This window comes from Dipodomys merriami, unplaced genomic scaffold, assembly GCF_024711535.1.
Source record: "Dipodomys merriami isolate MVZ:Mamm:240054 unplaced genomic scaffold, mDipMer1.0.p SCAF_20, whole genome shotgun sequence".
Classification (NCBI taxonomy): Eukaryota; Metazoa; Chordata; class Mammalia; order Rodentia; family Heteromyidae; genus Dipodomys; species Dipodomys merriami.
The window spans coordinates 27,609,852-27,624,045 of NW_027203382.1; the positions used below are offsets into that span (position 1 = coordinate 27,609,852).

Here is a 14,194-nt window from a genome sequence, read left to right on the forward strand (position 1 = left end):
AGATACAGCCTTAAGACATGTCCCCTGACACCCTTCTTCTGAATTTCCTAAGCTAGTTAAGCTTCTTCTGTATAGAAATAGAAGCATCTCCCGTTGTCTGCAATCCTGTTCATAAAGTTAAACTGGGTATTCTGCAATCAGTCAGTAGAAGAAAGTCTGTCACCTGACCTTGGACAAGCCTGCCATTCCATCTTACCTTCCATCTTCTCAAAAGTCCCACTCTAATCTCACCTTCCTGAGAAATAAACACAGTCCCTGTGGGCTTTCTGCAAATGTCATAGAAGCTTAAGAAGTGGCCACTAGAGCTTCTGTTTTAGAGGCCTTGCCAGGCTGGTTTTAGAGAGGCAGCTAGGTGGGAAGTACTGAGATACGAAAGCCAATGCGTCGAGCTTATAGAGGGGAAGTCAGGACCTTGACTTAGCTGGTAGGTCAAGCCAACAGGATGCATCCATTACTAAGCCCAGAACTATATTCACTTCTTCTGATGCACAGCAGATAAATGTCAGGGCCAGAGAGCCCGTAAAATATAAAGGAGAGCTTACTTGATGATCCTGCTTCCTATAAAATATACTTTTGCCTGCAGGCCCTGCATGATCTTTGGATCACGCCAGATGCTATTCTGTTTCTCTTGAGGTTATAGTTTATGTCAAAAGAAATAGACTTCATTTCAATGAGTTCTGAAGAAGCATAGAAGAGTTTAGGAGTTATGGTTTTAAAACTGACCTCAGATGCCACTGAGACCCACCCCCTACGCAGCACAGGAATCATGCCGCCATGCCTTCACATATACCATCAAAACATTCTGGTGTTTGCTGTTCAGCCTTAAACTGTCTATAGTAGTTAGGAGGTGATCCTATCCCAGTTTTCTTAACATATAGCACCATAAAGAGTATGAGGGGTGGGTGAGGTGGTTCAATTGTAGGTCATTTGCCTAACATGTGCAAGGCCCTAGATCCAATCCCCAACAATGGAAAAAAGAAGAAAGAGGAAAAGCAATGCAGCAAAAATGTGTGACAGGATTGTGGAGCCATTGCCTCTTCCGAGTGACACAGCAAGTTTACATTTGGAAAAAAAAATAGTCCATCTTGCCAGAGAAATGCATTTAGTTATCAGAGGACCTGTTAAGAGAAGTCAGAGTCTGCACTTTGGAAATTCTACTGAAATTGGCTAGCTGTTGAACAATTTTAGCCCTCTCTGATACATTTTTCTTTCTGCTACAAGGATGATAATGGTAGTAAATTGGCAGTGCTTCTAAATTGCTTGGTGAATCTATTCTATGACAGATTATGTGCTTTACTGGTTATCATCTACTTTGAATCCACAGGTTATTTTTCCTTTTATACCAACTGAGTTTTCCTGGCACATCTGTGTATTGGGCACTGTGATAACTACTGGGACTAAAAGGTGATCTGATGTGTTCTCTGTCCTCAGGATCTCCTTGTCTAGAAAGTGACTTAGATACACCATCATATGATGTGTTACATGAGGTGTGTTAATAAATACATGTACAGCTGGACATTAGTGACTTGTACTTGTAATCCTAGCTACTCAGGAGTCTGAGATCTGAGGATCATGGTTTGAAGTCAGCCTGGACAGGAAAGTTCATGAGATGCTTGTCTCCAATTAACTACATAAAAACCAGAAGTGGAGCTGTGGCCCAAAGTGGTAGAGTGGTAGTCTTCAGCAAAGAAGCTCAGGGATAGTGCTCAGCCAGGACTGACTAAACAAACAAACAAACAAACTTTGGTCTCTGGGACCAAAGTCAAGGCAGACCTGGTAGTTTGATGAAGCAGGAGAGGAAGAAGGCTTCAGACAATGTGTCTTGTGACATGAGGTTTTATTAGTATTCAAAGTGTGTCAAGGACATTTGGGACATAGGGAAAGGCAGAGACCAGGGCAGAGATCAAAGGAGAGGTGTATGTTGTTGACAATGCTATTCTACACTGTGTTCTTTGGTTGAGTCATGTGACTAGCTCAGACTCAGGAAGGAGAAGTGAAGATCAAGACTTCTGCCCCAGGTTTGTTCATTTAATACCCCCTAGAGTTTTCCCCCTGTTTACCTCTGGAACTAAAGCAGCAACTTGAGAGATGGCAGCTGCTCTGTCAGTTTGGGTACCTAAGTGAGCATGATGAACAATTTGTTCCCAAGTCACTGAGGTTTGGGGGCTGTTCTTGTACAGCTGCAAGACCTTCATAGTCTATTTCTCCAATTCTATACAAAATTCAGAAATAAATATGGGGTACATACAAAAAATGTATTTTATGGAACTCATTAGGAGTAGAAGGAAATGAGAATGGTAATATGTCCAGGGCCACAGCATAAGACATTTTCCAACCCTGCCAAGAAGTTAATTTGAACCTATAGATGATGGATAAGCACAAAGATTCCACGTGACTACTTATTAAGTCATATCATTAATCTTCTGGGAGTACTCTAATGGCTGCTTCATTGCCAATACTAGAGCCACCATTGCTAAATCCAAAGTTTGGATCACCTTTGGATCCAGAAAAGCTAGAGGAGAAGATGGAGGCAGGGGAGACATAGGAGAAATCTAGGTTAGATGTGCCACTTCTGCTGTACTCCCCCCCATGTGCCCTGCTGGTACCCAGAGAAAGCTTTCTTGTCCTGAGGAATGTGACTTTTAGACACAGATATCGCCTTCTATCTATCTGACAAGGATAATTTTTCTTAGACTACATTTTTTTTTTTGTTGGTCATGGGGCTTGACCTCTGGGTTTGGGCATTATCCGTCAGCTCTTCAGCTCAAGGCAAGCGCTCTACCGCTTGAGCCACAGCGGCATTTCCAGTTTTCTAGTGGTTTAATGGAGATAAGAGTCTCACAGAGTTTCCTTCCCGGGCTGGCTTTGAACCGCGATCCTCAGATCTCAGCCTCCTGAGTAGCTAGGATTACAGGCGTGAGCCACCAGTGCCCGGCCTGGACTACATTTTTTGAGGCTAAGAAAAAGCCCCTTTGCTTTGTTAGACTTTGAAAAGTTGGAATTCTTTGGATTCATACTTCTCTTCATTGGATCCAAATGGGGGACTGACAATCCATTGCCACTTTGGGCTTTGTTTCTTTTCAGTCTTATTTTGCACTTTACAAGCTCATCTTTCACAATTCCATTTATCCTACTATCTAGCAATCCAGGACACTGATTGTCCCCTCATGCCCTGTGCCCTGCCTGAGTGACTTCCCTCTTCTGCCCATATGCCCTCAGGTCCCCTGGCAGGCTGTGGTTGAAATTCTAACTGCCAGGCTGGGAAGGTGGCTCAGTGGTAGAACGCTTGCCTTGCATGCCTGAGCCCTGGGTTCGATTCCTCAGCACCACATAAGCAAAAAGAAAAAAGCCAGAAGTGGCGCTGTGGCTCAAGTGGTAGAGCGCTAGCCTTGAGCTGAGGAGCTGAGGGACAGTGCCCAGGCCCAGAGTTCAGGCCCCACGACCAGACCCCCCACCCCCCCAAAAAAGAAATTCTACCTGCCCTCTGCCATCCAGAAACTTGGCCAAAAGGTGCTATTTTTTCATGAAGCTCTTCTTGGTAGAAGTTCATAATCTCCAACTTACCTGGGTTCCCTTTCCTTTGTGATGACCTTCATCTCACTGAGCCATTCTATTATTGGTATTTATGGACATGATCAGACCCGGAGATTCTCAAGGGTAAAAGCTGGTCTGGATTCTGTCATCAGTCATTTAAAGTTTAGCAGCCCTGTAACATACAGGTCACAGAGGTTTTTTTAAAAAATTGTATCTTGAAATGAAAATCCTTTTAATTAAACATTTTTTAAATGAATAGGATTGTCTAATTTCCTCTGCTTTGCTTCTCCCAAAGGCTGTCTGTAAAGTGCACTTGCTTTACTAGTACATCTCCAACAGCTCTCAATTTGGCACCAACTCCAACTCTCCTCTACTTGCAGATTCTTTTTCTTCCAGCTAGTGATAAAGATGTTTAGTTAGAACAGAGTGAAGAGTGGAAGTTCATTTGGAGAGCTCTGAATTGAAAGTCAGCAAACAAGGTAAATGTCAAAGAAAATGAATTTTCTAGAAGCAGGAAGGATAGGAAACAGACAATGCGGCCTCAGAGTTTACAGATGTGAGCCAGAGAGATTAGAGTGGTGTTGAACTTGGAGCACAGCTAACACAAATAAAGAGAAACAGTCTTCAGTAGACATAGTGAAGTCAGTGGATCTGAGGAAGTTTTGCTGTTTAGCACAAATTGATTGGAAAAGTGGGTGGAAGGAGGGTTAATGCATCACAGAGCCTGTCATAGGCACAATATGACAACGTAAGAGGCTCAAAGTATGGCAAAGACATTGAGACACAAAAGGGTAGAGACCAAGGTAGAGGTGTGTTGTAATTGACAATGTACTCTACAATATTTGTATTCTGGGCACATGTGAACACTGTGTCTCTTAGAATAGGACAGGAAATTATTCAAAATTGAAGGAGAAACAAAGGCACTAAGGAAAAACCTAATTTTGGTATCTCATTCTATTATGACATTATTTAACATCTTAGGGATCTAGAGCTCTCATATAATACTGGCTAGCCTGTAAGTTTTAAAGTTTTTTTTTCTAAAACAAAGTAGTCCTTGTTCTTTTTCCAAGTTAGACACAAGAAGAAGTTTTCCCAAACTTAAGATTTCCTCTCAGATTGAAGTAAGTCATAAGTAGGCCTGATGTCACTGGTTTCCTGTCCCTCTGCTGATGAGATTTCTCTACTTGAGCTGCTTTAAAGAACAGCTCTAGAGGCCTACTCTATCTTGGGAGGAGTGGTTAAGAGAGGTTTGCCCACAGTAAATTTCTATAGACATAGGCTAGTTGTTGCTTTTCTTTTGTGAGGTGACCTGCTTTCCTTTTCTGTATCTGGGATAATAAGTAGTGATCAAATCCCCAATAATGATTTTTTATTTATAGCTCTAGATATCAAAATTTGGCACCCCTGACGATATTACAAAGTAGCAAGAATCAGTCAGGTGCCTGTGGCTCATTCCTGTAATCCTATCTACTCAGGCAGCTGAGCTTTGAGACTCCTGGTTTGAAGCCATCCTGCGCAGGAAAGTCTGTGAGACGTTTTTTTTTTTTTTTTTGCTAGGCTTGAACTCAGGGCCTGGGCACTGTCCCTGAACTTCTTTTGCTCAAAGCTAGCACTCTACCATTGAGCCACAGTACCACTTCTGGCTTTTTCTGTTTATGTGGTACTGAGGAATTGAAACCAGGGCTTCGTGCATGGTAGTCACTCTACCACTAAGCCATATTCCCAGCCCCCATGAGACTTTTATCTCTAACCACCATAAAACTGGAGGTGGAACTGTGGTTCAAGTGGTAGAGCATCAGCCTTGAGTGAAAAAGCTAAAGGACAATACTTAAGGCCCTGAGTTCAAGCTTCAGTACCAGCACCAAAAACAACAGCAGCAGCAGCAACAACACTAAACACCAAACCTACAAACTCAAAACAATAATAAAAACAACTCCCCTCCCCAAAGTATCATGAATGTAAATTGTCTGACAGGGTATGATGTAAAGGGCTGGGAACTCCTCTCTCTTTTGTTCTTCTCTAGTCATAAGTCATGTAAATTATTTTGGGGAATAAGATGGACTCAGGGTTTTGTTTATTTTTGGCACTAGGGATTGAACCCAGGACTTCACACTTGTGATGCAAGCCTTTTGCCACTAAGCTACATCCCAGCCTTCTTCTAAACATTTTACAAAGTCCTCCTGCTCAAGGTGAAGAAGGCCTGATGTGTTTTTTAGGATTATTTAGGAATCCTTTTCTGAACACCTCAACTAAATGTGGTATCCTTCTTACATGAGTGTGATATACCAATTCAGCCTCGGCAAGTCTTGAACTTGTAAGTGGGACAAAGCGGGAGCTACTACTCATGTCTGGAAACAAAATTGGAAAGTATTGGGTTGGGGATATCCACAATCTTGGATAGGTGAAAATATTATCTGGAATTGTTTTTACTCTGAAGTACAGACTACTTTTTTTTTTTTCCTGGTCATGGGACTTGAGCTCTGGGCCTGGGTGCTATTCCTGAGCTCTTCAGCTCAAGGCTAACATTCTTGAGCCACGGTGCCACTTCTGCCCTTTTCTGTTTATGTGGTACTGAGGAATTGAAACCAGGGCTTCAACCACTGTACCAGAGAGCCACGTTCCCAGCCCAGTACAGACTACTTTTAAGATAACTGGACAGTTTCTGCACTGAGTGCCAATAGATCTGTGTAAGGTTTAAACAGTAAAATATATCAGTGAAGTTTGGTTCAGAATCAAAAGGTATATGAGAAAAGGAGAGATGGCAGAGATGTTAGATACACTTTTAAGCTGTGGAAAATATTTCGATGCTGCTAATATGTATAGTATTTATTAGAAGAGATATTATTTATTGACTTTCCAATGTGCAATTTCAAAGTAACAATACCTGATAATTGCAGTAACCAGATACAGATTATGCATTATCTAGATGACTTGCATTATCTGCTAAGCAATTAATTTGTGGGAGAATAAATCAGTAGATACTCAGTAGCTTGAGTAGTCATAGATGTTCAATTTGAGACTTAAGAAACAAGCATCAGTGAGCTATTTAGAAATACAAGAAGACATTTCCAGGTAAGGTAAGTGCACAGGCACCAAAACAGGAGTGAGATTTGCCTATTAAAAGATCAAAAAGAAGGCTCCTGATGCTGGAATGGAGAGTCTAGGGCAGAGTGGTAGGCAAGACACTATGTAGAAAAATGAACTTAAGGGGCTGGGAAGGTGGCTCAGTGGTAGAGCGCTTGCCTTGCATGCATGTGGCCCTGGGTTCGATTCCTCAGCATCATATAAGCAAAAAGAAAAAAAAAAGAAAAATGAACTTAACAATTTAGGCAGTGGGGGAGTGGAGGTGGGAGGGAAGGGATGGTAGGGGAAAAACAAAGGAGGAGGCAACAATGCTGGGTAGGAAATGTACTCATTACCTTGCTCATGTAACTGTCACCCCTTTGTACAGTATTTTCACAGTAAAAAACTTGATTAAAAAAGAAAAAGGCGAGGCCTCAGAGAGGTTCTTAATTCTGATCTAAGTTACGCAGCTTGCCAGTGCTGGAACCAAAACTGGAGCCGGAATCCAGCTTTCTGCCTCTCCAGAGCCAGCCCGCGTTCTCTGCGTTCTAGAACCGCGCTTTTCCTCTTTCTCCCTCTCTTCTCGTCATTACCCCTCCCACAGTTCCCCCCAAAGAGCCCACGGTGTGGGGACTTCGGGCTCTCTTTCTCCCCTGCACCACGTTTGCCTCCTCCGTCCCCACCGCGTGCCCAGAAAGATGCCCAGAGAGCACGCTGTCTGGAGGAACCCTCCCCTTCTGGCTGCCACCGGTGGGGCTGGGAGGTGAGCGGCCAGGCAGAGCCGGCGCTAGTGGATCGCGAAGCTTCCATCCCTGCTAAGTGAAGGGAGGCCACTCTTCAGCCTGCGCGCTGCCCCGAAGGCATTTTCCATTTCCTGGGCACTCCGGGCCTGTCTCGCTCAGCCCTCGGCCCTCACCCCCGGGGGAGCGGCCCTCGCCGCGGGGCTGACAGCGTCTGGGGGCGCCGGGGTCTCGTTCTCGGCGCTCTCGCCCCTCCGTGCGCCGAGAGCCCGGCGGGCATTGACGTCAAGCGGCTGCGGAGCGCTGCCGACAGACGGCTGACCCGGGCCCTCCTCCACACCCCCTTCCTTCCTCGCCCCCTCCCTCTTCCCCGCACCCCGGCTCCCCGCTCCCTATAAAAGGCGGGAGCGCGGGGGCCTCCCCCGCAGGCCGGCGGCAGGCAGGCAGCGCGGACTTTCAGCACCATGGAGAGCGCCCGCCCGCGGCTGCTGCCCGTCCTGGGCGCCGCCCTGCTGCTGCTGCTGCTGCTGCTGCCTCGGCCCGGCGCCCGAGCCCAGGAGGACGCCGAGCTCCAGCCCCGAGCCCTGGACCTCTACTCGCCGGTGGACGACGCCTCCCACGAGAAGGAGCTGGTCAGTATCGCCCTCGCCCCGCGCACCCCCGGATCCCCAACACCCCCTTCCCGTGGTCAGATGGCCCGGCCCTAGTGAAAAGCCCCGGGGTCCCTCTGCCCCCCGAAGATCATCCGCCCAAGCCCCTTCGGGCTCCAGGTAGGAAATCTGTGGGGCGAATGAGCCCCTCGTCCCGGGCCCTCGGGGGAACCTGCCGTCCGTACCCTCGGTTTTGCGCGCCCAGCTGCAGCCCCACCGGGGTTCCCCGCACTTGGTCGGTGGAGTCCCGCCGCGGAGTGAGCGCGTCCCGGGCTCCGGATCTCCTGGGCTGCGAGTGAGCACCGGGCCTGGGCTCCCAGCCAAGGCTCAACTTCGGGCTCCCGGGCGGGCGCGCTCGGGGTGTGTTGCAGATTGAAGCGCTGCAGGAAGTCTTGAAGAAGCTCAAGAGTAAACGCATTCCCATCTACGAGAAGAAGTACGGCCAGGTCCCCATGGTAAGGCTTGGGGGGGGGGGGCGTGTGGGAGTCCCTCCTCCCCCTGGTTTCCTAGGGAAAACGCGCTGCCTTGGATACAGTCTGGACCCCTGGAGGTGGCTGAGTAAGGCGGGCCAGGGGTGGGCCCGCCGCGGGGCCCCCTCTTGCTCCCAGCACCTGCCCTGGCCTCCCAGGACAAAGATCGTCGACAGGCTATTTGGGATTGAACAGCGGGTGCCAGGAGCCCGTTCAGTGCTCAGTGGGATGTATTTCCTCGAAGACCAACTTTTCATTCACCTCAGGAAGAATTCTCTGAGTGGGAAAGAGCTGAAAGCCACTCAGGTCTTCCCCCCCTAATTTCTTCCTGTCTTAAACACAATCAAATTGTTTTTGTTTTTGTTTATACATCTAAATTCTGAGGTTAAAAAAAATCAGTGTTCTTCAGGAAATAAAAATGAGGTTTTTGTCGTTGTTAAAAATAAATAAATAAAAAATTTCAGCGCTAACAACCTTCTTTAGACAAATACCACACACACACACACACACACACACACACACACACACACACATCAAAGCACCCACAAACCCCATACACACCATCACTAGCACCACCCACATGCACTTTCATCTTCCTTCCTGGGCTGAGAAAGCAGGCAGCAAAGGTTATGAGGAAGTATAGGTATATTGCTTATTTCTTAGGAAAATTAAAAAGTCTAGTTCCTCTCCTCTTGCTCCCTTTGCTTAAGCAAGAAATCAAGCCAAGAAACTATGATCCTTTCCTAAGATGGGAGAAAGTGAGAGGGGAGCTTTTCAATTTTTTTTTTCATTAAAAAAAAGAAGAAGAAGAAAAAGAAGAACTTAAAACTCGTCTGTCTCTGAAATGACAAGCGCACAGCTCTCTGTGTTTCAGGTCTGGTGGCAAGGTCCAACCAGTTCTCTCAAGAGACAGACTGAGTGTTGACAGGGAGACAGGTCTCTGGGGACCCCAGCTTGTCCGCTGGGACCCCACTGACCACTTGGTGTGTTGTTTGCAGTGCGATGCGGGAGAGCAGTGCGCAGTGCGAAAAGGAGCGAGGATCGGCAAGCTGTGTGACTGTCCGCGAGGAACCTCCTGCAATTCCTTCCTGTTGAAGTGCTTGTGAATGTGAAGAGCCGGCTGGTGGCCTCCTGACGTCCCCCACCCCCCTCTACTTTCCCCAGAGGACCACACCTTTGTCCCTGGAGTTTGGCTTTAGCACCCAATAAAGAAGGGGCTCTTCCTGCTGTTTCAAAATAAAAAGAACACATATGATGTTGCTGTGTGAGGATCCTGCCTTGTGCGGTGTTGATTTTGTGTGCAGAGTATTCTTTTCTTGTTTTAATTGTCTGACAAACTCTTCTCTGCCTTTGGGTAAAAGAAGGGGAACTGTGCTTTGAGAATTGTATTTTTGTATGTGGCATGGTAGAATGAAAATTAGATCTAGTTAATCTCGGTAGATGACACCACATCCTGGAAAACAAAATCCTAAGCAACGCAAACTGAAGCATGTACAAATTATATGGAATAAAGTGTTTTTAATAATTGCTCAGAGCGTATTGTTGTTTCTACACAAGGAACTTAAGTAAGACTAGAGATTAATCATGCTGTTGTTTTCAAAGAGAAATGTTTTAAAAATAGCTGTCTACAGGGAGAGTAGCACCTTAGCTCGAAGGAGTTTTGATTTGGAGTTAATTAGGAGTTTGTCACATCTGCATTGGTAAACTCTATTTTTCTTTGACTGTAGTAGTGTGGGCCCTGTGCGTGTCCGGGGTGGGGGAGTGGGTGGGTGTGTAGAATAAGAAAGGAAAGAAAACAAGAGAAAGAGGAGGTAATTGGATTTGAAATACTACAATTTTATTTATTCAAATCTCTAGCTAGACTCCTTAAGTTTAACAATAAGCTCCATCAATGTAAAATAATGTTTCAAAGGAAATAAGAAATTTATTTTGAGACAAACAAGAGTGGTCAGGGCCTGGGAACATGGATTCAAGTTTGAATGACATACTCTGAAGTGGAAGAGTCATATGAACTTTTATAGCCACAGAACAAAGAAAATCTTAAGTCAATATATTTGACAGATCCATTGGTGGGTCTTACTTAGGAAAGCTGCTAAGCAGGAAAATCTTTTCCATGGGTTTCAAGGCCATCACATCTTTAGAGGTTGGTGCCTGCTAGGGGTCTGCTAAGCATAACAGTGCACTCGAAGAGTTCCCCAACAGAAATGAGAATGGTAGTTCAGGTGCAAAGGTTGAAAAGTAATGGTAATGGCTATATCAAGTAATGCTGCTGCTGGAGAATGATCCTCTATAATCCAGTAGGCATTTAATTAAGAAGGAAAAAATGGCTATTTTTCTAAAGAGCCAAGGGTATCCAAAATGACCTAGGCTTTAGGCATGCACCATTTCACCCACAATTATGATGCCGTACTCAACAGAGGTCAGTCTGCAATGTCTTTAACATAGATGTAGCTTCTTTGGAGAACTTCAGCATTACAAGTCAATGGAAGATTTAAAAAAATTAAAAAAATCAGAACTTTTGTCATGACAATCGTCATGACAAGTAAATATGCACAGATTTTTTGTTAGTAAATATGCACAGGTTTTTTTTTTTAAATGGGCTCTGGAGGTTGTTCACCCAAAGAAAGGAAGATTGTTGTATCAGATGCTTTAGGAATGTGAGACTTGGGCTGGGCATAGTGGCTTATGTCTGTAATCCTAGATACTCAGGAGTTGGAGACAGGAGGATACAGGAGGATCATGGTTCAAGGCTGGTTGGGCAAAAGCACAAAACCCTATCTAAAAAAAAAGCCACTAAAAGCAAAGAGGACTGGAGCATATCTGGAGTGGTAGTAGAATGTGATGTCCTTGGTTCACGCTCCAGTACCATAAAAAAAAAAGGGGGGGGGGGTTGAAACCAACTTGTTTCTACTAGTAAATATGTGACATTTGAAAAAAAAAGAATCTGTTAAGTAATAGTTTTGAGATAAACAAAAATCTGTGGGGTAAATTCAGTTCAAGAAATTAAAAAATGAAATTCTAATGTGTTTTTATACTCACCTGAGATCACATTTCCTAAGGTTTAAACCAGACTAAGAACAATTAAGTAGCACCACAAGAGAGACAGTTGTTAAGAGCTTTCTAATCCAAACTCAAGAGGCATGGGTATAATAGCAGAACTTAAAATCAACCTCCCCACCCCCAACGGCTTGTTAAGGAGAGTGCTGGAGAAAACACTTACATTTGCTTTATTGTTACTATCAGCATGCCTAATCTCCCTAAGTTTGCAATTAAGGTATTATTACCATTTTCTAAAGTGTGAAACAGAAACCCAAAGAGATTACCAAATTTGCTTAAATGAAATAATCCCAAATCATTATTTCAGCTTTAATCTCTTTATCTCCCTTTATATTTTCCCTTCATGTCACCTGGAGAATCAATGGGCTGACTTGCCAGAAAGAGTTTTTTCTTTTCTTTCTTTTTGTTGGTCATAGGGCTTGAACCCTGGGCCTGGGTGCTGTCCCTCAGCAATTCAGCTCAAGACGATGCTGTTCCACTTGAGCCACAGCGCCACTTCAGGTTTTCTGGTGGTTTATGGAGATAGGAGTCTCACAGACTTTTCTTGCACAGGCTGGCTTTGAACTGTGATCCTCAGATCTCAGCCTCCTGAGTAGCTAGGATTATAGGCGTGAGTCACTGACGCCTGGCTAAGCTTTTTTCTTTACTTATTTTTTAAAAAAAATAGAACCTAGCTCACTGAGAACCAATTTTTATTTTGGGGGTCATATTTCCATTCAATTTTCCCTAGGACATAGCTGATCTGTATTAAAATGTGAAATTTTTTAATAAAAAAACTAAAAAGAATTATTTAATAATTTGTTTACTACTTTCTCACAAATCATCTTAGCTAAAAATCATAACCTTCTTGAACCCATTAGGTCTTCTTCTCCGTGTCAACCCCAACTAATTTTGATGAGGACATTGCTTTAGCCACTGATGTGTGTTCAGGCTTTGAGTGTTTCTTGTAAAGCAATAGATGCTTTACCTTGTTCTTCTCCCCTATTGCTTCCCAATATTGTATTACCTCTCCTTTGTTTAATGATACAAGAGGGTATTGAAAAATGGTGTAAGGAGAATCTGTGGGCTTGTTAGGAAGAGGTTTTATCCAATTATTTTGCCTGGGGGCCCAGATTTGGAGTTAATGGTTGTGAATACCTGTTCTATCCTACTGCTAGCCACATTTAATCTTAAGAGGCTTGTTAGAAGTAACTTTGCCTTCTCATTTTGTTCATCCTAGGGCTCTTCTTCAAATAGAATACTTCAGTATGTTTAATGATGAAAGGTCCCTGAGGTAGGGGAAAAGAATGTTAAAGATTAAGAAAGTTTTAATGAGAAAAGTAGACACCCACAAGTAAGACTCAGAGGCTGAGGCTGGCTGAAAAACCTGGGCTCTGAGAGCTGACAAGAAGCTGAAGATCTGGAGAATGTTGCAAGGCCCAGAACAGTAGACTAGAGCCGCGGGTCTCACAGCGGCCTGGAGATGAGGGACGAAAGCTGCGACATGACTTCTGTCACTCATGACCATTCCCCTTCCCACAGTAATAAGGGAAATTGCACCTATCACCCTAGGCCAGAATCTGGAGGGCTGTGAGGGGTACATGACATACCCCTGCTTCTCTACCCTCTTCTGAATCTAAAACAGTATGGAGGGTGTATTTAGGGAAGGTAAAAATAGGAGTGTGAAATTTATTTTTTAATTATTATTTTTAGACATGGTCTCAGGAAGACAGTGTAGGAACAAAAACATCAAAAAATTACATTCAAGTCTTCAAAACCCCATTTGTGGAAATCTTCCATGATTTTCAGGGAAGAGCTAACTATTTGTTCCCACGAAGATACACAGAGCAAGTAATTATGAAGCCTAATTTAGCCTCAAACTCAGGTGCCTTCATTTTCTAAGTGCTGAGATTACAAGCATGTGCTACTGCACCCAGCTATAATTGTGTCCTTTAAGATCTTGGGGGAGTTCTGCTAAGCTTCCTCCCCTAAAATTCCTGAAGCACTGAGCTAGCTTTTAATACAGCCCATTCATTGTTTCACCTTTCTGAGGGCCTCCCATGTGCCAGGTGTCCAGAACCTAATGACAAATAGGAAGTTTATAATCCAGTGGGGAGAATTGTTCATAAGAACAAGATTGCAAGTCAGGAGAAATTTTATAAAGCAAATTACACGATCTATGCAGCAAGATGAAGGAGAAGGAAGCAGGCCTGAGGAAGACAGAAGTGAACATAGGAGAGAAAAGAGAGAGGGTTCAATGGAAACAGTATGGCAAGCGCCAAAGAACGAGGTCCCTCAGGTATATACTGGGGCCTTGCTCAGAGGTCAGGGGGAATCAGCCCATGTTGATAGATTAAAAATATCTCAAGGGAGGGCAAGGCTGGCAGCCAGAGGCACTTGTCCTGGGCTCAGCTTTCAGTCTTCCTTGTTGAATTGACAGGTGAGTAGAATTTTGCTGGACAAATGTATGTTCATGACTGACTTCTCTTCCTGAGTATACTTTGTGGGGTTTCTATGCCTGAGCATCTGTCAGCTTGAGAAGAAACTTAGTAAATATGTCTGGCTGGTCTTCCCTTTTCTGAAAACTTAGCAGAGAAGAAGAGGTTGCAAATTTAAAAGAAAGGGATGGAGATTGCTGGAGCAGGTTCTTTTCAGGGAAAAGGGATGGGATTTAGAGCCAGGAAAAAAAAATCTTCTGGGG

The 14,194-nt window shown here is 44.4% G+C and overlaps 1 protein-coding gene across 1 annotated transcript; it reads left to right on the forward strand.

Annotated features, from left to right (window-relative positions):
- Nucleotides 1-7,801: 7,801 nt before the first annotated feature.
- Nucleotides 7,802-9,953, forward strand: Cartpt (CART prepropeptide). Its single transcript, XM_070030964.1, has 3 exons — nt 7,802-7,969; nt 8,359-8,442; nt 9,456-9,953. Exons 1-3 carry the CDS (start codon nt 7,802-7,804, stop codon nt 9,561-9,563), a joined length of 360 nt encoding a protein of 119 aa, XP_069887065.1. The 3' UTR covers nt 9,564-9,953.
- Nucleotides 9,954-14,194: the final 4,241 nt, after the last annotated feature.

Bases quoted from the DNA above. Each gene is read 5' to 3' on its own strand.
- Cartpt (XM_070030964.1), top strand. From the start codon at position 7,802: ATGGAGAGCGCCCGCCCGCGGCTGCTGCCCGTCCTGGGCGCCGCCCTG. The intron at 7,970-8,358 runs GTCAGTATCGCC...GGTGTGTTGCAG, and splicing joins CCTCCCACGAGAAGGAGCTG to ATTGAAGCGCTGCAGGAAGT. The intron at 8,443-9,455 runs GTAAGGCTTGGG...TGTTGTTTGCAG, and splicing joins AGTACGGCCAGGTCCCCATG to TGCGATGCGGGAGAGCAGTG.